The 21860-nt window shown below is 49.8% G+C and overlaps 1 protein-coding gene across 18 annotated transcripts in view; it reads right to left on the bottom strand.

Annotated features, from left to right (window-relative positions):
- The window catches only part of ZC3H18 (zinc finger CCCH-type containing 18), a 62809-nt gene that overhangs the window by 18980 nt on the left and 21969 nt on the right, over window positions 1–21860 (bottom strand). For all 18 annotated transcript variants that reach the window (XR_008539861.2, XR_010152470.1, XM_016930374.4 and 15 more), the window contains 5 exons: window positions 15272–15420; window positions 14886–14978; window positions 13650–13807; window positions 4428–4545; window positions 1939–2207 (listed from right to left, as the gene is read on the bottom strand). Coding sequence is in view for 16 of the 18 variants with exons in the window: in XM_016930374.4 (XP_016785863.1) it covers window positions 1939–2207; window positions 4428–4545; window positions 13650–13807; window positions 14886–14978; window positions 15272–15420 (787 nt within the window). In the remaining 2 variants the exon portion in view is untranslated. The remainder of the gene's footprint in view (window positions 1–1938; window positions 2208–4427; window positions 4546–13649; window positions 13808–14885; window positions 14979–15271; window positions 15421–21860) is intronic.

Below are 21860 nucleotides of genomic sequence, written 5' to 3'. Positions count from 1 at the left end.
CGCGGCTAGCGGGAATGTAAAAGGTGCAGCTGCTCTGCACAACCGTTTGAGGGTTTCTCAAATAGCTAAACATAGAGTGACCATGTGATCTAGCAATTCCACACTGAGGTATATGCTCAAGAAAAATGGAAACCTATGTCCACACAAAAACTTGCACACAAATTCACATTCACAACAGCCAAAAGGTAGAAACAACCCAACGTCCATCAACAGACGAACAGAGAAATGCAATGCGGTGCATCCATGGAGGAATAAAGCACTGACCCACGCTACAACGTGGACAAATGTTAAAAACGCTCGGAGTGGAAGAGGCCAGTTACAAAACGCCGTGTATTGCACACTTCCGTTTCTACAAAACGTTCTGAATGGGCAGATACCTAGAGACACAAAGCTGCTAAGAGACTGGGAAGTGTGGGGAAAATGGAGAGTGACTGCTGATGGGTACAATGTTTCTTCTTTTTATTTTGAGACAGAATCTTGCTCTATTACCCAGGCTAGAGTGCAGTGGTGCTATCTCAGCTCACTGCAACCTCAACCTTCTGGGCTTAAGCGATCCTCGATCCTCCCGTATTAGCCTCCCGAGTAGCTGGGACCACAGTGGTGCACTACCACGCCCTGCTAATATTTTGTATTTTTTTGTAGAGACGGGATTTTGCCATGTTGCCCAGGCTGATCTCAACTCCTGAGCTCAAGCAGTCTGTCCACCCCGGCCGCCCAAAGTGCTGAGATTACAAGAGTGAGCCACCGTGCCCAGCCTAGATTTTTAAAAAACAATTAATTTTTTTTTTTTTTTTTAGATACAGGGTCTCACTTTGTCATCCAGGCTGGAGTGCAGCCGTGCGATTGTAGCTCATGGCAGCCTCCAACACCTGGGCGATCCTGTAATCCTCCTGCCTTGGCCTCCCGAGTAGCTGGGACCACAGGCTCATGCCACCTCCCCCACCTAATTTTAATTTTTTTTTTTTTTTTTTTTAATAGAGATGGAGTCTTGCTTTGCTACCCAGGCTGGTCTCAAACTCCTGGCTTCAAACAATCCACCTGCCTCAGCCTCCCAAAGTGCAGGGTGCAAGTGTGAGCCACCACAAGGTTTCACTTTAGGGGGCAAAAGTGCTCTCATGTTGACTGCGATGATGGCTGCACAACTCTGTGAATATTCTAGAAACCACTGATTGTACACTTTAAATGGGTATGTTGCAGCGTACATTAATTATATGTCAATAAAGTTGTAAAAAACACCCACCAAAAACATCATCCAGTACTCTAATGTCCACTGAGGCCCATCCATTCTGCTCTAACAGTCAAGTATATTTGAGAGAAAAAAAGGGCTGTCCTGAGCCCCAGCGCCTGCCTGTCTCATGGGTCTTGGCTGTGCCCCCAGCAGCTGGCAGCAAGGATCATTCTGCACCCAAGGCACCCACTCCGCAAAGGAACAACAGCAGCCCGCCCGGCCCTCCCCTGCATGCTGGCTGCTAGAGTGCCTCACCCTGGCCAGCAACACGGACGCCCCACAGCACCTGAGCCCAGTCCCAAGCTCTGGGGGCCAGGCATGCTTTGGAATTCAGAACTCTCCTGAGAACAGTAACATGGTGCCCAGGGTGTGAGTTACACACCGTGCGTGGTATACAAGGGCAGCGCCTATTAAAACACACCGATGTTTGCACGTGGACTGTAAGCATTTTCACATCAGTGAGATCCTCTAGAATGAGAACGGCCTCCCAGGAGCTCAGGGCAGATGTCACGGCCTTGGGAGTTTTACAGAAAGGCACTGCGTCGGAGAGCTCTGGGTTTGGAACTGTGGGCTCGGGCTGTGGGCCTGCACTGGTCCCCTGGGCTCCAGAGCTGTGGGCCACAGAGGGGAAGCGCAGGCCAGGGGGACTAGGTACAGAGCTGCATGCCGGACCTCCCCCACACCCCTGGGCTTCAGGAAGCAGGGTCTACCTTGGCGGCTGCGGGGAGCGGGGCTTGGGCTTCCCCTTCTCCTTCTCCCGCTCCTTCTCCCGGTCGCGGTCACGGTGCTGCCGGTCCTTCTCGTCCCGCTTGGCTCGCTCACGCTCCCACTCCTCCTTCCTCCGCTGCCGCTCCTTGTCGCGCTCGCGCTCCCGCTCTCGCTCGCGCTCCCTCTGCCGGCGCTCCCGCTCTCGGTCCCGCTCCCGCTCCCGCTCGCGCTCGCGCTGTCTGTTCTCTCTCTCTCGCTCCCGCTCCCTTTCCTTTGTTAAAAAGCCAAACACATGGGGACACCGTGCGTTATTTGGGTGACAGAGGCACTGAAAGCCTTGGCTCCAACACCACGCGATCTGTCTGTGTCACAGAATCACACCTGTACCCCAGAAACCTACACACAAAACGCCAAGTGCTCCCGACTATGATTGAACTCCGTGCGGTGGAGTACAGAGGAGATGGCAAGAGAGAGGCAGGATCAGGGAGCACCCTCAAGTGGGGATCTCATCTCATTCCCAGCTCTCTCCTTAAAACACAATGTTAAAAACCGGGTCAGATGCCAAATTAGAGCAAACACAAACTAGGAGTGAAATCATCCCAACCACCAATTCTAGACTAACTCAGGGCAGCAATTCTGCAGTCACAGCCCGGTGTGGTTGGCACAGATGGCCTTCCACCGTGTGGCCTGGGCAAGTCCATTCGTCCATCCAGAGATGGGAGTTCCAGGCTTGTCCCGGGGGGGTGCAGCCACAGCAGAGCACATGCCCTGCCTCTGGAGCAGAGCGGGCACCCAAAAGGCTGCTCCTCTTCTTCTAGTACAATCCTCGGATGCCCTTTCCAACTTTTCCTCTGCTCTTACTCATTCATTTGCTCTAATATTCAAGGTTAAAACTGAATAAAGTCCAATCACAACGCACCTGATGGGTTTCAGGCTTGAGGCCTCTGCTGGGGAGATGCAGGGTGCACCCCGAGCCTCCCTGCTGTCCCTCCCTCGGACACAGCAGAGAGGAACGCAGTGGAAAGGGATCCCTGGGGCTTTCTCCCACCTTCCAGGGTACCCTGCCCAGGGGTAAGCAGCAGGACCCTGCAGCCCACCTGCAATGAGGAAGCTGCTTTATGGAGAGACGGGGCACAAGAGCATCGAGCAGGGGGACTTTTCCGGCACGATGGGGCCCTCTTCCCTCTGCGAGCTCACCCTGATGGGCTCCTGAGGAGACAGCCGCACCTGGTCCTCAAAGCTCATGACTGTCCCTGCAGTCACAGAACAGGAACTACACAGCAGCTTCTAACTGACCCTTCCCTGGGGCAACTTCGTCAAATCACCCTAACAGCTAAGATGAGGAACTCACAGTCTGAAGCACATAACTCATCAATACGCTAAACTCTGAGGCTCAGACCAGGGAGATTTCCAGGGAGGAAATCTCAGTATAGACCAGTCTTCCATGAGAGCAGTGAAGTGCAGCAGGCCCGCAGGAACAGACTTAACAAGCTGGCTGAAGTGGACCAGAACAGGCGCCACATCCTAAACGGGATCACTGAGGGGCGGGGAAGAGTGACACGCCCGAGCAGGGAGACGCAGGCACCCCTGGACACAGGCATCAGTAAGTATACTGGCAAATCTCATTTTCAAAACCAGGTCAAGCTGGGCACAGTGACTTACGCCTGTAATCCCAGCACTTTGGGAGGCTGAGATAGGCAGATCATCTGAGATCGGAAGTGTGAGACCAGCCTGACCAACATGGCAAAACCCTGTCTCTACTAAAAATACAAAAAATTAGCCAGGTGTGATGGTGGGCACCTGTAATCCCAGCTACTCAGGAGGCTGAGGCAGGAGAATTGCTTGAATCTGGGAGGCAGAGGTTGCAGTGAGGTGAGATCACGCCATTGAACTCCAGCCTGGGCGACAGAGTTAAACTCCGTCTCCAAAACAAACAACCCAGGCCAGGCGCAGTGGCTCATGTCTTTAATCCCAGCACTCTGGGAGGCTAAGGCAGGCGGATTGCTTGAGCTCAGGAGTTCAAAACCAGCCTGGACAACATGGTAAAACCCCGTCTCTACAAAAAAAATACAAAAAAATTAGCTGGGCATGGTGGTGCATGCGTGTGGTCCCAGCTACTCAGGAGGCTGAGGTTGGAGAATCATTTGAACCCAGGAGGTAGAGGTTGCAGTGAGCCGAGATTGCACCGCTGCACTCCAGCCTGGGTGACAGAGTGGGACCCTATCTCAAAAAACAAACAAACAAATACCACACAAAAAAACAAAACCATAGCAAGAACCAGTTTTCAGGCAAGTCTTTGTTCAAATGACCATTAATGTAATCGCTGCCTCTGAATTCGTTCTCCGTAACAATCAATTTGGTTTTGAAATTGGTACATTGTGCTGGCTCTATAAGCTCATATAAAGCCCTATATTTTTTACTATAAATAAAAAGGGATAACTTGAATGAACAGATCATGAAGTTCTTATGTGGATATTGAAGTCATACTTACTCGGTAATTATGATACGGCTCTGTTTCTGTATACTGCACCCTGAAATTCTCATACTGTCCGCCACGCCAAAACCGCTCAATTTCATAGTCATAATAAGGGTCTGCGTAAGGCTCGAGTCTGAAAAGGGCCAATGAAAAAGAACTCTCATCACTTAGGAGCACTGGCGTAAAAAGACCACACAAAACATTAGGGACAGAAAGTAACAGACCGTGACGCAGTGGGGTTTACTCCAGGAGCGCAAGGTTAGCTCAAGGTTAGGAAATCCGTTCACAAACTACATCTAAGAGCAGGCCAAAAGTCAAAGGGTTCTATTCACAGATGACAAAAACGTCTGACAAAAATTCAATAGCCTTTTTGATAAAAAATACTCAAGAAAATAGGAAGTGAGGGCCAGGTGCGGGGGCTCATGCCTGTAATCCCAGCACCGTGGGAGGCCGAGGCAGGTGGATCACCTGAAGTCAGGAGTTTGAGAGCAGCCTGACCAACATGGAGAAACCCCGTCTCTACTAAAAATACAAAATTAGCCGGGCGTGGTGGCACATGCCTGTAATCCCAGCTACTGAGGAGGCTGAGGCAGGAGAATCACTTGAACCCAGGAGGCGGAGGTTGCCATGAGCCAAGATTGTGCCATTGCACTCTGGCCTGGGCAACAAGAGTGAAACCCCGTCTTGAAAATTAAATAAGAAAAAAAAAAAAAAAGAAAAGAAAATAGGAAGTGATACTTTAGCATGATAAAAATATACTGACACACTTTGGAACTAAAGTTAGCACCTTACTGACTGGGGAATAGGAGGAGCTCCCCCAGGAGTCTCCGCAACCACCTGTCCCTGTGTGGAGGCACCTCGACTGGACAAGGGGAGCCCACTAGAGGCACAAGAACACGAAAACAAGGAGCAAAACGAGCTCAGATTTGCAAAATGATATGATACTATACATGAAAAACCCAGAGACTTGATAAAGCCAATTCAAACAAACAATGAAGAAACTTGGAAAGGCAGAGGATAAAAAAATTAATATAGAAATCAGTGTCTTCACAGACACAGATTACAACCAGTTAGGAGGCAGAGTGGAGAAAACCGCATTTACAATAGCAAGAAAGAAGAAAAAAATACTTAGGAATAAAATATCAACACATTTCACCAGAAATGTGGAGAGCTGATTCCTGAGAGACACAAAGTGTGTGTGAATAAATGGGGAGACACCTGAGAGACATGAAGCGTGCATGAATAAATGGGGAGACGCCTGACATGAAGCGTGTGTGAATAAATGGGGAGACGCCTGAGAGACATGAAGCGTGAGTGAATAAATGGGGAGACGCCTGACATGAAGCATGTGAATAAATGGGGAGACGCCTGACATGAAGCGTGTGTGAATAAATGGGGAGACGCCTGAGAGACATGAAGCGTGCGTGAATAAATGGGGAGACGCCTGACATGAAGCATGTGAATAAATGGGGAGACGCCTGACATGAAGCGTGTGTGAATAAATGGGGAGACGCCTGAGACATGAAGCGTGAGTGAATAAATGGGGAGACGCCTGACATGGAGCGTGTGAATAAATGGGGAGACGCCTGACACAAGGTGTGCATGAATAAATGGGGGTTTTGAAACCTCTGACACGAAGCGTGCGTGAATAATGGCGAGGTGCCTCTTGCACTGGGAAAGCGCAGCTCAGAATCGCCCACAAGCCAGTCCTTCCTACACTGACTGATAATTTAACACAATCCCAGCAAAAACACCAATGAGCTTCTTTAAGGAGCCAGACAAGCTGACACCCAAGTTCACATGAAAAATCGCACCCCAAGAACAGCCAAGAAAACCCTGGAAATGAAAAGACACGCCAGACACGCCCTCTGAGACATTAAACATCCTAAAAAGCCTGTATAATTAAGCCAGTGCCATCGCAGCACATGAAAACCGGCGGCCAGATGGAGGAGGCAAGAGGTCCAGACGCAGACCCAGGCACGCCCAGAGAGGTGGCATCTCAGGGACAGAGGGGATTCTTCATTGAACAGGGAGGGGACAACTGTCCAGCTGCTGGGAAGGTCAGGCTCTCTTCCCCACTGCGCACAGGGTGGGGGGGTCTGCTCTAAACTCCTGGCGGGGCCCACAACTCCGCATCTCCTTTCCTGTGGAGCAGAGGAAACAAAGTGTACACTAGCAATGGGAGGTCCCTGGACGCCCCTCCAGGGTATGTCTCAGCCACAGGCCAACCCTCTGCTTCGGGTAGACTGGGTGGGAACCTGAGGCATCATGGCTTGAGGTGGCTCCAGCGATGGGTGGCTACGAACACCCTCGAGGCCTCCTCAACTCTCCACATGGCCTAGAACTGCCTCTCCCAAAGGACACAGCTTCAGTCCGTTCCCATCAGTCGGACATCGTTCAATCTAATGTGTACACTACTCAAATCACACTGAATTATAACACTCAGGAAACGTTTGTAGAGACCTGTGGCAATATGACATCAGGCTACATAAAAACGAAGAGGAAGCCTGGACAGCAAGCGAGACACCGTCTCTACAAAAACCACAACATCAGCCAGGTCTGGTGGCGCACGGCTGTGGCCCCCAACTACTCGGTGGGCTGAGGCTGATTGCGTAAGCCCAGGAGGGTAGAAAAGCCTTTCCCAAAATGAGTGAGGCGTGTGTTCTCTGACAAGAGGACGGTGCCGGCAAATTTGTTTTTGGGAAACTGTACTTAAGCAAAATGAAAAGGCCTCTTTCCTGCAGGCTTTCTGGAAGTCGTGGATGAGCAGATAGGAATGAGGCACACAGCATTTCCTCAGCGTGGCTGCCTCGGAACCATCTGCTCCGCAGCATGCGTTCTAGAGAACGTGTCAACACAACACGCCACCAGGAACTGCAACCATGCCAACAACGGACTCCTCAGCACCATCCTGAAAAATTCTGAAACACTCTTGAAATGAATTTGGAAGGTATTTAATTCAATTTAAAAATAAATGCTACTGGGCAGTATCATGGTCTGCACAAACTCTTCCCCAACTGTTTTAGGGAACCCAAAATGTTAATGGGCCTTTTGAGAAAAGGGTTCTGTGGTGAAGCAAGGTTGGGCAAAGCTGGCTCGCAGCAACTGGGAGGCTCGCACCTCGTTCTGCAGTCACCACTTAACCAGCCAACACCAACAGTGTCCTGTGCACACACGTGGAATCTGCACTCCAGAGGCCCCGCGTCCCCAGAGGTCTGGGCAGTGTCAGACTCAGCACTGGCACGTGGAGTGGACCTGCTCCTCGCTGGAGAGGAGAACACGAGGTCCTGGCCGAGGGGAACCATTGGACATGCCCATCAGGGGCAGGTGGTTTCTGCCCACAGCCTTGCCCAGGGAGAGGCATGGCAGGTGAAAAGTCGAGCAATTAGAGAACGTGTAAGACAGAAGTTTGGAGCTTCCAGATCACTTTGTTTAACCATTTCATTTCAGTGACAAGGAAACTGGAGCTCAAAAAGTACTAGGAAAAAGTTCTAAAATGTCTAACACTACTCACTTTTAATCTAAGGGTTATGCAATATTACACAATGAAATGCAACTTGCATTTGCACAATTCAGGGTGAAATCGTGCTGACCTCAACCCAGGTGGAGGGAGGCTGTGCTCTGCAAAGGGTGGGAGTCAGATGCTCACGTGCCCCTGCTTGCTGCAGAGACTCAAGGTGAAAAGGAGGGTCCCAGGCAGCTCACAAAGGGAGCAGCGACGCGGCCCCCTGCTGCCTCTTGCCCTCACTCCAACCCAGCATGGTCGGCCTGGTGCCCACCTGCCTGTTGCCCACCTTCCTGTTGCAACGCTGGCCACTGAAAGTGAAGGCAGGGGAGGAGGTCCCCAAAGGCATGCAGAGGCCACAGGCAATGCCTGGGCACCCATACATCCATCTGCCCTGAGTCTGTGGGACTGTGGGCTTACCCATGTGGAGCAGGCCCTGTCTTACTCTCCAGGTAGCCCAACCCTCCCTCCCTGCTCACTCAGGGGGCTTCCCCACAGGGCACCAGCAAATCCCAGGTAAAAGCCACTTGCACTCTCTCAGTTAAGCATCTGGGACAAAGGAGGTGCTGGACCAGCATCTGGTAGACCTGTTACCTGAGGAAAGGGAGTGTGCTTTTTGAAAATTACTGTTCTGTTTCCTCTGTATCCCAGCCTGACATCCTACTCCAAAGAACAGCAGCCTGCACCTCCGCCTCTAATACACCGGCACTGCACTACTTTCTGCGCTGGGGGCGTATGGGGAGTTGGCAGGGGCCCAGTCCATGGCCCTGGCCATGGCCTGACAGCCTGACTCTGATTTAATCAGAAACTCTGTTCACGGTGGGGCTACTACTGATGACCGCATTTCTCACAGGTGACGTCCTGTGCACACTAGAGGCCCTCGGGTCTTTTGGGTCACATGTCCCTATGAGACTTGTAGAATATTCTGGGCACAGCATCCCCAGGAGCCCTATGCAGAGATGACATTTCTTTTTTTTTTTTTTGAGATGGAGTCTCGCTCTGTCGCCCAGGCTGGAGTGCAGTGGCGCCATCTCGGCTCACTGTAAGCTGGGCCTCCTGGGTTCATGCCATTCTCCTGCCTCAGCCTCCCGAGTAGCTGGGACTACAGGTGTCCGCCACCACGCCTGGCTAATTTTTTGTATTTTTAGTAGAGATGGGGTTTCACCATGTTAGCCAGAACGGTCTCGATCTCCTGACCTTGTGATCTGCCTGCCTCAGCCTCCCAGAGTGCTGGAATTACAGGCATGAGCCACCGTGCCCGGCCGTCATTTCATTTCTTAATGTCTTACATATGTGAGAACTTTTTTTTTTTTTGTAGAAAGAGTCTCACTCTGTCACCCAGGCTGGAGTGCAGTGGCACGATCTCACTTGCTGCAACCTCCACCTCTCGGGCTCAAGAGATTCTCCCACCTCAGACTCTTGAGTAGCTGGGACTACAGGTGCGTGCCACCATGACCAACTAATTTTTGTATATTTTGTAGAGATGGGGTTTTGCCATGTTGTCCAGACTGGTCTTCAACTCCCGAGCTCAACTGATCTGCCAGCCTCGACCTCCTAAAACACTAGGATTATAGACATTACTAGCTACTGTATCCAGCCAATATGTGAGGTTTTATAAGTCAGATGGTACCTGAACAAAGTGCTTGAGGTGGTAGAAACGGAATATTTAAAGGTGTGAATCAGAGTGCGTCTGTCTAGCAAAGTATTATTGTTATTATTATTTTAAGAAATGGGGCTGGGCACGGTGGCTCACGCCCGTAATCCCAGCACTTTGGGAGGCCAAGGCCGGCGGATCACGAGGTCAGGAGATCGAGACCAACCTGGCTAACATGGTGAAACCCCATCTCTACTAAAAATACAAAAAAAAAAAAAAATTAGTCGGGCATGGTGGCAGGCGCCTGTAGTCCCAGCTACTCGGTAAGCTGAGGCAGAAGAATGGCGTGAACCCAGGAGGCAGAGCTTGCAGTGAGCCCAGATTGCGCCACTGCACTCCACGCTGGGCGACAGAGCCAGACTCTGTCTCAAAAAAAAAAAAAAAAAAAAGAGATGGAGTCTCGCTCTGTTGCCCAGGCTGGAGTGCAGGGGCATGATCTTGGTTCACTGGCAACCTCTGCCTCCCAGGTTCGAGCAATTCTCCTGCCTCAGCCTCCCAAGTAGCTGGGATTACAGGTGCATGCTGCCACGCCCTGCTAATTTCTTCTGTATTTTAGTAGAGACGGGGTTTCACCGTGTTGCCCAGGCTGGTCTCAAACTCCTGAGCTCAGGCAATCCGTCCGCTTTGGCCTCCCAAAGTGCTGGGATTACAGGCGTGAGCCACCGTGCCCGGCCACAAAGTATTATGTTTACTAAGTGATCCTGCTAGGTCAATTTTTAATTCCAAAAGAGATATAAAGAAAAAACAGGCCAGGTGCGGTGGCTCATGCCTGTAATCCCAGCACTTTGGGAGGCCGAGGCAGGCAGATCACGAGGTCAGGAGATTGAGGCCATTCCTGGCTAACATGGTGAAACCCCGTCTCTACTAAAAAATACAAAAAATTGGCCGGGCGTGGTGGCGGGCGCCTGTAGTCCCAGCTACTCGGGAGGCTGAGGCAGGAGAATGGCGTGAACCCAGGAGGTGGAGCTTACAGTGAGCCAAGATGGCACCACTACACTCCAGCCTGGGTGACAGAGCGAGACTCCGTCTCAAAAAAAAAAAAAAAAAAAAAAAGGAACAACAATTTTCTTGTCCTTTATTTCCTCAAGACTTCTCGAAAAGGCCTCATATTCCACTGGTTCTACAATGAAGTGCCTAGAGCTCCATCCTGTAGTAAGCAAAGCCTGCCTGCATGAAGGTGCTTCTATGTGACAATTATTTGCAAAACTCAACATCAGGTGGCTAACGTCTATATTCCCAGCAACTTAGGAGGCTCAGGCGTGAGGATTGCTTGAGTCCAGGAGTTGGAGACCAGCCTGAGCAACATAGCAAGACCTCATCTCAAAAAACCCACAGAAAACTCTCAACATTAGGAAATAAAATAACATGGTATCTTCAGATAATTTATGTCGCTGGAATTACTTAAAATCAATGATTCTCAAACTTTAATATGCATCAGAATTACCTGGAGGGCTTGTTAAAAACAAACCACTGGCCTGGGCTCTCCCTGGAGTTTCAGACTCAGTCTTTCTGGGGTCGGGCTAAGAATCTGACCTCTCACATGCTGCCGGGGGCAGATGTGGCTGAGGTTGAGGCACCACACCAGGAGGTCACAGCTATCAATCCAGGTTGCACTCTCCTCACCTGTGCGGCAGGGACATGGCCCTGACCTCGGCCTGCTGTGACCCAAAACAGGTCAGGAGCACTGGATGCGAAGCCTGTCATGCAGCAGGATTGCAACACATAAGTGCTGCTGGCTTGGCCTCTTCTGTGCCATTAAGGCCCTGGAGCCTGACCGCCAACTGGGCTGCCAGTCACCCTCCTGCACACCCCTACAAGCTGCGACCTGCTTTGCCAGCTGTTCCAGGTGAGGCCCTGCCTGCAGTGGGCACAGGTAGGACCGAGAAGGCTGGGTGACAAGGGGACCCACTCCTGCCAACAGCACGCACCAGGACATCTGCACTTGCAGTGCAGCTCCTTCCTTCCCTCCGGGTCTCAGCAGCCCAGCTGTACTGGCTCCCTCTACTCACTGTTTTCCTCTGCAGCCACCTACCTGGTGGACCCACCTTTCCCTTAGATGCTCTTTGTGACAATCATAGGGGGGTCTCCACCCTCCTGGCAGAACCCTGACAGTTCTTTCCACTGTGTCTATCAGAAACAGCCAGGGCACCTCGCCACTGTGACACATGCACCCTGACCCTGTTCCCAGAGGTCCTGACTCACCAGGTCTCAGGGGAGGCCTGGCACAAAAGGCCTCAGGTTAACTGTAACATACACAGAGGCTACTCTATAAAAACAAACAAAATACAAACATACAGAAAAACCTGGCTTTCAGACACCAGTGAAAACCTTTCAGCCCTGACTGCCAAGACTTTAACATTTGGGGGTCCTGCAGTGTAGATACCGGCTCCTGGGAGAGAAGCTAGGGAGCCAGGAGCCAGCTTCTGTCACCTGGTGCCAGGATGGGAGACACCTGTTTCTGTAACCAACACTGACAGGCAAAACACACACAGAGGGCACTCCAAAAAACCTCAGAGACCTGCCGAACCACTTCCAAGCAGGCAGTTTTCCGGTCCCTGCTCCAGCCAGGAAACTGGAAATAGAGTTTCCAGTTTCAAGGATCACGCCCAGGTTCTAAAATCCATCCTTCCCCACACATATTTATAGAGACCTCTGTGCGCACGAGCTCTGGGGAAGGAAAGACGATATCCACGTCTAACAAAAACACACAAAGGCCTCCAGGGCTTCAGGAGACACCCCTGGTGATCCTGCAGAGTTCTGACTCAAATGCTCCTTTCTGTGATCTGACATTCCACACAAAACTTAATTAGAAAATGTACATGTTAACCAAGTCTTTAAATACCTATCCCTTTAACCTCTAAGCTCTCACCTGCTGGGGCAGGTGTGGGCCACTGGGGCTTCCTCCCCCAACTTCTGCAGGCAGAAAGCCCAGGGTAGCCTGCTCCCAGCAAGAAGGCCTTGAGAAGCGCCTTGCAGGGCCAAGTCGACAGGACCGAATCCTGGAGTGCAAGCCCTGCACGCCTTCCTTTTTTGAGCACCGTTTATTGTCACTCCATATAGAAATCATAGTGATTATGATTCCCTAATAGCAACCAGAAATGTACAGGGCTGCTAAAGCCTCAGCATGATGGGAGTGCCAATTCAGATCTGCCCGAATTATAATCCAGTTCCCTGCCCTGAACCTCACCGTGCCATCCACAGGCAGAGGAAAACAGCACTTTATATGCCATGCAATCCCCCAAGATCTGACTTCCACCCTTTGACCCAGGCACTTCTTCTGTTAAGACAGGATTTTTAAAGACCAGGCATAAAGGGGCTGGGTGCAGTGGTTCACGCCTGTAATCCCAGCACTCTGGGAGGCAGGCGTGGGAGGATCACTTGAGGTCAGGAGTTCGAGACCATCCTGGCCAACATGGTGAAACCCATCTCTACTAAAAACACAAAACTGAGTTGGGTGTGGTAGCACACACCTGTAGTTCCAGCTACTCAGGAGGCTGAAGCAGGAGAATCACTTCAACCCAGGGAGGCGGAGGTTGCAGTGAGCCAAGATTGCGCCACTGCACTCCAGCTTGGGCGACAGAGCAAGACTCTGCCTCGGGGAAAAAAACCAAAAAACAAAAACCAGCCATCAATGCCCTGGAGGAGAAGCAGTGAAGGCAGAACAGCCCTGACAGCGAAGAGGCCGCAGCTGTTGTGTTCCTGGCTTGTGGCAACCTCCACACGTTTCCTGGCTCCTGGGTAATGTGGGCAGGGGTGAGGAGCCAGAAACACAGACTTGTGGGGCTCTAGAGGCCTCAAGGACAGCAGCGAAAACTCTCAGAGCTCAGGAACCACAACGGTGTGAGTGCTGCCAGTCAAGGCCCACGGCACAGAGCCCTAACGCTTCCTTCCTAGAAGCAAAAAACTGAGATGAGCTCTGAGAACCGTGCCTGAATGCTCTCAGGAACGTCACTGAGACTCCAGTGAGTGGGGCTGGGTCTCAGCCGAGTGCACCCTGGGGCCCTGCACATGGCTGCTCTCTCCGGAGCGTGGCCGCATGCAGGAAGGAAACGGAGGGGCAGGCAGGGCCATTCCTTACACTGTGTCTCTGACATCTCTCGGGATCCGAGAATTCCAATCTCGAAAAACTTCATTTTCTTTGTCAAATTCCCGTTCGTCTTCGCCAATGGTCACCGTAAACCTTTTCTCTTCAAAATCAGGCTCCTGTTCTTTTCGAATAGTTGCTTTTTTTAAAACCTACCATTGTAAGAAGAAAGAAGTCAACATGGAACAGAATACCGCGCGTCGCTGTTAGGAAACACAAAGGGAGCCGTCCCACCCGACCGCAGCAGCCCTGCAGGAGCAGGAGCTGCACGCTGCAAGTGCTCAAGGGGTGAGGGGCGGACACAGCACAGGTGTCTTTCTGGGGAGGGCAGTCTGTGCCCGTCTCTGCACAAACAGCTGCCCCCGGCCTCCGTGTGCCCACATGAGGTGTTCATCACTTCCTTCAACTACCCTTGGAACTAGATCCAGGGTTCAGTCACTCAGTGACAAGCAGCAGGTGGAGTGGCTGGAGTCTCAGAGGGAAGGAAGTGACATGCCGAGGGAGTGAGAAGGAACATCTTGTCCGTCATTTCCCAGCAGGGAGGCTGACCAGGAAAATGAGGAAGCAGGGCTGGGTGCCGGCAGAGTGGTCCCCAGAGCTGAAGCTCACACACTGGGGCCAACGTGGGCCTAGAGGGAGGAAGTGTGCAGTGATAGGACCAGAAAGCTCCAAGTTTTCTCCAGGAAGAGCAGACACTGAGTCTCAGGAGTGTGGGGTGCAGATCCTGGGGGTGCGGCTCGGGCAGCCTCGCCAGGCTTTCTGTGAGTGGCTGGAGACTGCACCCTGTGCTCCTGGGCAGTGCCAGCTGGGGTGTGGCCCAGTGCTGATCCAGCCCCGTGAAGACAGTGGGTATGCCCTGGACTGAACTCCCTGGCCTACTGGGCTGCTGCCTGAGACAGTTACATATAACTCTCCATCCTTCCGGGCCTGGTGGCGCATGCCTGTAATCCCAGCTACTTGGGAGGCCGAGCAGGAGAATCACATGAACCTGGGAGGCGGAGGCTGCAGTGAGTCGAGATTGGGCCATTGCACTCCAGCCTGGGCAACAAGAGTGAAACTCTGTCTCCAAAAAAATAAATAAATAAAAAATAAAGAAAGACACCACAGAAACAGACGCCTAACTTCAGAGATTTCTGGGGCTCTCTCTGGACCGAGGAAATCCCAGTTTTGTCAAGAACCACTCCTGTAATAGCATCTTTCTCGTCGGGATTTCTGCTGAATTGTGTTTACCTCCTTTGCATGCCGGAGTCCTCGTTCCCAGGCACTCTCTGTTGGGGGCTCTGGAGGGGGTGGAGGCAAAATTTCATCAACGACCGGCCCACCCTATTGAAAAACGAGAAGGGAGAAGGTGAGAAAGTGAAACTTTCAAGTGTACAGAGAAACCAGACAGTAAAAACATCAACTACAACACAAGCCGGCCGTGTGTGGCCGCTCTCCTTCCACCAAGCCTCACTCCGTCCTCGGAAAGCCGAGGCCTGCTTCCACTCGGGACGACAGAAGCAGCCGAAAGGGGGCACTGAGCCTGCGCTAAGGCACAGTGACTTGTCTTAAGCTTGAGATTCAGACACAGCTCAGTTGGCTGATGTGCTAACAATGAAAGAAGAGGCATCACGCACCCAAGGGTTGGCGGGCATCAGCGGGTGAGGTCCGAGAGGCGGGGCACCATTAGGCGGGAAGGGGTCGGCTTTGGTGATTAGGGAGTAGTTCCCCTTGTCGTTCACTCCAGGGTGTATAAACCTACAATTCATTCCCCAGGTACAGTTCCCTATGGAAACAAAAGTGAGATCAGAAAGGGTCCACAAGAGCCTAATTGCACAAGGGCAGCTGCTGGGGTGGGGGGTGGGAGGGGGCAGAGGCCATGTTTACCCAGGCCTGATGGCGAGCCACACAGTAGTGGGGACTGAACGGGGAGGTGGGCGGGATGAGCCTGGAGAGGCTGAGCCAGACAGCTGCACCTACCCAGGCACGGCAGTTCCCCAGAGGCTGCCAGGCACCTCGGTCAGAGTGACCACAAAGTCACTTTGTGGAGAGTTCACGCATATCAACTGTCTGAGTATTAATTTTCCCCTTAAACCAGAAAAGCCCCAGAGCTTTGCTTCCAGCCCTGGCCCAGGCTCATCTAGGTACAACTGGATGTTAATTGTATTTGTGCCGAAACAGACATCAATGAGAAGCATTAACAATGATCGGAAGCCTGCAGGTGTGTTCAGGGTCCCCGTGGCCACCTCTGTACGTCTGCATTTCTCTCACAGAGAAAACTCTCACAGAGCATTTCAAGTTATTTCTGGAACTGAAACAGGGCTTTTACACTTTGCTCATAAATAACAATCACAAACCTTCATCTTCAACAGAATATCCGGGTTAGTAAAGGAAACCTCGACTTTTAAGTGTAGAATATAAGATATCTAAGTGTCTAACTCAATTACTGAGTGAATCACTTTTTAAAAATGTACTTTTTTGGGAATAATGTGTACACATTGTTTAAAACCAAATATGGCATACAGTATCTAAGTGGTTTAAAAATTTTTTCAATGGGTTAACATGTAGTTAGATTTTAAATCATTTAACATTTTAACCTTAAGCATCATGAACACTTAAGCCTGCATTAAAACCAACTCAATACAACATAATAACAATATCAATCCAAATTAAACACGAAAGAAAACTTAAAACTGCTTCTCTGGAAATGCAAAAATGACAAGTAATTTTTAAAATTTCTAAAAGCATTTCAGAGATCACACATAAGTCAAAAGAAGTTGGGAGGCCAGGCGTGGTGGCTCACGAGGTCAGGAGATCAAGACCATCCTGGCTAACACGGTGAAACCCCGTCTCTACTAAAAAATACAAAAAATTAGCCAGACGTGGTGGCGGGTGCCTGTAGTCCCAGCTACTCGGGAGGCTGAAGCAGGAGAATGGCGTGAACCCAGGAGGCGGAGCTTGCAGTGAGCCGAGATCGTGCCACTGCACTCCAGCCTGGGCAACAGAGCGAGTCTCTCTCAAAAACAACAACAACAAAAAACAAAAGAGGTTGGGAAATGTTATTCTATAGGGGGTTCAAAAATCCAGAGCCTCAGAGAGATTTAAAGAAAAACTGACTATGCAGTCATCCATCTGAGACTCAACACACTACAGAGCTCTTCATGGTTTGCCTCTGAAAATACTCATGCAGTATTCAAAATCACGTGTGTAACTAAACAAGTAACAAAAGCTCATTGTAAAAAATGTCCAAGTACAGAAAAGTGCTGACAATAGAAACCACAGCTTTTCTGTACTCCTTTTCCTTTTTTTTTCAGATGGAGTCTCGCTCTGTCACCCAGGCTGGAGTGCAATGATGCAATCTCGGCTCACTGCAACCTCCACCTCCTGGGTTTCAGTGATTCTCCTGCCTCAGCCTCCTGAGTAGCTGGGATTACAGGTGGGTACCACCATGCCAGGCTAATTTTTGTATTTTTAGTAGAGACGGGACTTCACCAAGTTGGTCAGGCTGGTCTCGAACTCCTGACCTTGTGATCTGCCAGCCTCGGCCTCCCAAAGTGCTGGGATTACAGGCGTGAACCACCACACTCGGCCTCTGTACTTCTTTTTCATCTAAAATATGTATCTGGGTGGTGGCTAAATGTTATCGTTCTTTTCTGTATTTACGAAAATTTTTAGGACATCACCTACGAACCTACTATCAAAAAAGATCCTTTCTCACTGATATTGGCATGGGGAGAAAAGAGGAACAAGGCAGAAGAGAACAAACAAGTGAGCGCCAAAGAGCAAGCTGAGAAGGCGAGCGTGGGGCTGCCACTAGAGACCAGACACTGGTGGGTGACAGTGCTCAGCTCTCGGGAGCCACCTGCCCGGGGGTGCTGAGCGCTGTCCTGCCCCTGGCCAGAGTAAAGGGGAAGATGGCTCTGGAAAGCAGCACAGTTGGTCTGCACGTCTAGCTGGGACACACTTCCAGCAGACGTCAGGCAGAAAGAACACCGTTGTCCCATCTACCTTTTTAAAATGTGAACTTATATCTGTGTAGGAACACACCCAACTGTCGGGAATGTGGGAAGAGGCTTTAGATTTTATTTTCTTGCCTTCTGCCAGCCCATATTACTTTCTTTCCTTTTTTAAATTTTTTTTTTTTGAGATGGAGTCTCGCTCTGTTGCCCAGGCTGGAGTGCAGTGGAGCGACCTAGGCTCATTGCAACCTCTGCCGCACAGTTCAAGCAACTCTCCTGCCTCAGCCTCCCGAGTAGCTGGGATTACAGGTGTGCACCACCAAGCCCGGCTAATTTTTGTATTTTTAGTAGTGACAGGGTTTCGCCATGTTAGCCAGGCTGGTCTCAAACTCCTGAAGTCAGGTGATCCGCCCACCTCGGCCTCCCAAAGAGCTGGGATTACAGGTGTCAGCTACCGTCCCCAGCCTTACTTTCATAATTTAAAAAGCAATTTGTTAAAAAAAAAAAAAAAAAAAGAAAGCAAGAAATTATCCAGAAAATAGAAGCAAAAATAAAGATCTTCTGGTTTACAAATTGTATAGTCTTCTGTTTCTAACTGGGACTTCAAACCCAAAATTTATGTGGATTGTGATTCTAACAGTATAAAGATAGTTCTGCGGATACTGTGTACACAGACATGGCCTCAGGCCAGAAGAGGACAAGGAGGGACAGAGGCCGCTGGAGCGGGGCGGAGGCGGCCCCTCCACTGCTGAAATGTCTAAGTACTATTTCTGGCTTCAAGACAGGATGATGGTCTTTTTCTTAACTGGAATGTCGGCACAGCAGCAACTGGTTTTTCTTTTGTTTTGTTTTTGTTTTTTTGAGACAGAGTTTTGCTCTTGTTGCCCAGGCTGGAGTGCAATGGCACAATCTCAGCTCACTGCAACCTCCGCCTCCCAGGTTCAAGTGATTCTCCTGCCTCAGCCTCCCGAGTAGCTGGAATTACAGGCATGCACCACCACGCCTGGCTAATTTTGTATTTTTAGTAGAAACGAGGTTTCTCCATGTTGGTCAGGCTGGTCTTGAGCTTGCGACCTCAGGTGATCCACCCGCCTCGGCCTCCCAAAGTGCTGGGATTACAGGCATGAACCACCACGCCCAGCCAACTGTTTTATTCTCTTATGAATCTTTACGCCAGTGTAAACATTGTATTATTATATATATATGAAATATTTCATAATCAAATGAAATACTTGTAAATAAAAAATACCCACCCACTCTAAAAGGTACACTGTGAAGTTGACCACCTATCCCATGCCTCCAGGGCCGTTCCCAGAGGCAGTTATCAATATACTGGGGCTCCATCCATCAATCATTGCCCCCTTTTACCTGAGCATATATATTATGCTCTGTGCTGAACCTTGCTTTTTTTCACTAAACAATGTAACTACAGAAAGGGAACCTGCATGCTCAGCAGCAACCAACCCAAACTGGATCAGGGAAACAGACAGGAAACAGATAGGAAACGTGGAAAATCTGGAAACTAAACACAGAGATGGCAGGAACTGAGGCACAGCTCATGCTCCAGCACAGCCCACACATGAAATATCTTTAAATGTCTCTTCTGATTTTGATACAGTAAATATCAATTCCCTGTGTTTACTTGGTTTATATGGGTCATTTCTATTGATACGTATGATATTAGAAATTAAAAGAGACACTTAAAGATATCTCATTATTTAACAATAACAAGATATCCAATATATAGTAACAAATATTTATGAAACTGTTTTTAAAATATTTGGTGAGAGGAATGGCATTCTTTGCCTTTTTGCGAATCTCTTGAATGCTGACCCTGGAAAACCCCTGGCCTCCCATCTGCATGCGATCGACCATGAAGGGCCGCTGTGGCTCAAGCAGGAGAGGACACTACAGCCCCAGGAAGAGATGCAGCTAGAGAGGGAGGGGCATCTAAAAGCCTTTTCAGTGTGCTCAGAGCTTCTCCCTGACACCGCACTCAGCAAGGGAAGGCTCCTTACAGCGAGCTGCAACTGAACCCTATCACCACACTTTTCCAACTTGGTTCTTCTGAAATCCATTGGTCTATCTTGAACTTTGAATGGGTCTTTTACCCAGGCATGATTCTGTGACATCCTGCAATGGTCACCTGAGAAAGTCCTGACACACCGAGAAGCTGGTGAGCACACAAAAGTCCAATTTTCAACGGAAAGCTCCAATTTTAATACTGCTAACACTGTCCGTTGTTCTCCTTGAAGCCACAGGCTCACTTTGATCCTGCCAGGACCCGGATCTGCATTCCCTGGCATGTCTGCCAGTCTTTCTCATGAATGTGTGCTCCACGGAGAGCGCACAGGGTCAGCCGCAGCTCCAGCCTTGCATGTGCTGCCCCTTGAGGCCGCTGGACTTGGGTGCCGGCAGGGGCTCTACCCACGCTGCCACTCCACCACGCTGAGTACTGAGACACACACAGAAGCTCTGCTTTCTGGCTTTCCACAGTTTCAGTTACCTGAGTCTGAAAATATTAAATCGAAAATTCCAAAAATAATTCCCAAGTTTTAAATGATGTTCTGTGCTGAGTAGCGTGATGAAATCTTGTGCCGACCTCCTCTGTCCCACCTGGGACACGAATCATCCCTTTGTCCAACAGATCCAAGCTGTCCACGACGCTAAGTGCCCACTAGTCACTTAGCAGCCCTCTTGAACAACAACCGTTGGGGGTACGGCGGTGCTGTGCTCACCGTGGCTCAGTGACCCAGGATCACTGGGGGCAGGTGACCTTCCTTCTGACGCATTGGCAGGAGGTCAAGAGGGGCCCAATGCTAAGTGGCAGGGCCTCCGTGTCATCACGCGAGCATATTTCATCCCACGTCATCAGATGGCTGAGTGCAGTAAAGTGAGCTCTTTTGAGAGACCACATTCACATTTTTATTATAATTGCTCTATTTTATGATTGGCTATTGTTGTTAATCTCTTACTGTGCGTAACTTACAAATTAAACTTTATCATAGGGATATGCTTATATAATCATGGAACCGTATACTTAAAATGGGTCAATTTCATGGCACATAAATATTACTTTAGTAAAGTTTTTTAAAAAGAACTTACGAATAATAAAAATAAAACATCCGTACTCAAGTGTAAGATTTAATTAAATTACAGTTCTTACTACTACAGCGCAGACATGAAGTAAAGTGGCATTTGAAATGCCAGTGCATGGTGAATGCCTGCCTCAGCCTTACTGTTATTATAAATATAGTTTCGATTTGGGAGGCCAAGGCGGGCGGCGGATCATTTGAGGTGAGGAGTTCGAGACCAGCCTGACCAACTGAAATACAAAATTTAGCCACTACTAAAATACAAAAATTAGCCGGGCATGGTGGCATGCACCTGTAATCTCAGCTACTCAGGAGGCTGAGGCAGGAGAATCGTTTGAACCTGGGAGGTGGAGGTTTCAAGTGAGCTGAGATCACGCCATTGCACTCCAGCCTGGGCAACAGAGGGAGACTGTATCTCACAAAAGTAAAATAAAATAAAAGAAAAAGAAAAATAAATAAATATAGTTTTGACCTCAGGGTCCCCTGAAAGGGTCTTAAGGACTCCCAGGGGTTCACAGATGACACTCAGACCTGCTGCTTTAAACACAGTTTTGCAAGGATTCAAAACTGAGCAAAAGACATTTCTCCAAGAAGATACACAAATGACCTATTAAGCACATGAAAAAAGACACCCCACCACCAATCTTCAGGAAAGGCAGATCAAAACCCAGTAAGATATTACCTCCTACCCACTGAAATGGCTACTATCAAAAAAAACAGAGAACAGAGTAATGGTGAGGACGTGGAGAAACTGGAAGCCCCCACACCACTGGTGGGAAAGTAAAATGGCACAGCCACTGTGGAAGACAGCTTGGCGGCTCCTCAAAACATGAAACATACAACCACCAGGTCATCAGCAACTCCACTGCCAGCGGCTCCGCAAAAGATGAAACATACAACCACCAGGTCATCAGAAACTCCGCTGCCAGCGGTTCCTCAAAAGATGAAACATACAACCACCAGGTCATCAGAAACTCCGCTGCCAGCGGTTCCTCAAAAGATGAAACACACAACCACCAGGTCATCAGAAACTCCGCTGCCAGCGGTTCCTCAAAAGATGAAACACACAACCACCAGGTCATCAGAAACTCCGCTGCCAGCGGTTCCTCAAAAGATGAAACACACAACCACCAGGTCATCAGAAACTCCGCTGCCAGCGGTTCCTCAAAAGA

Source organism: Pan troglodytes, chromosome 18, assembly GCF_028858775.2.
Source record: "Pan troglodytes isolate AG18354 chromosome 18, NHGRI_mPanTro3-v2.0_pri, whole genome shotgun sequence".
Taxonomy (NCBI): Eukaryota; Metazoa; Chordata; class Mammalia; order Primates; family Hominidae; genus Pan; species Pan troglodytes.
Note: the sequence above shows the minus strand (reverse complement) of the source record. Positions and strands in the feature narration are given on the sequence as shown.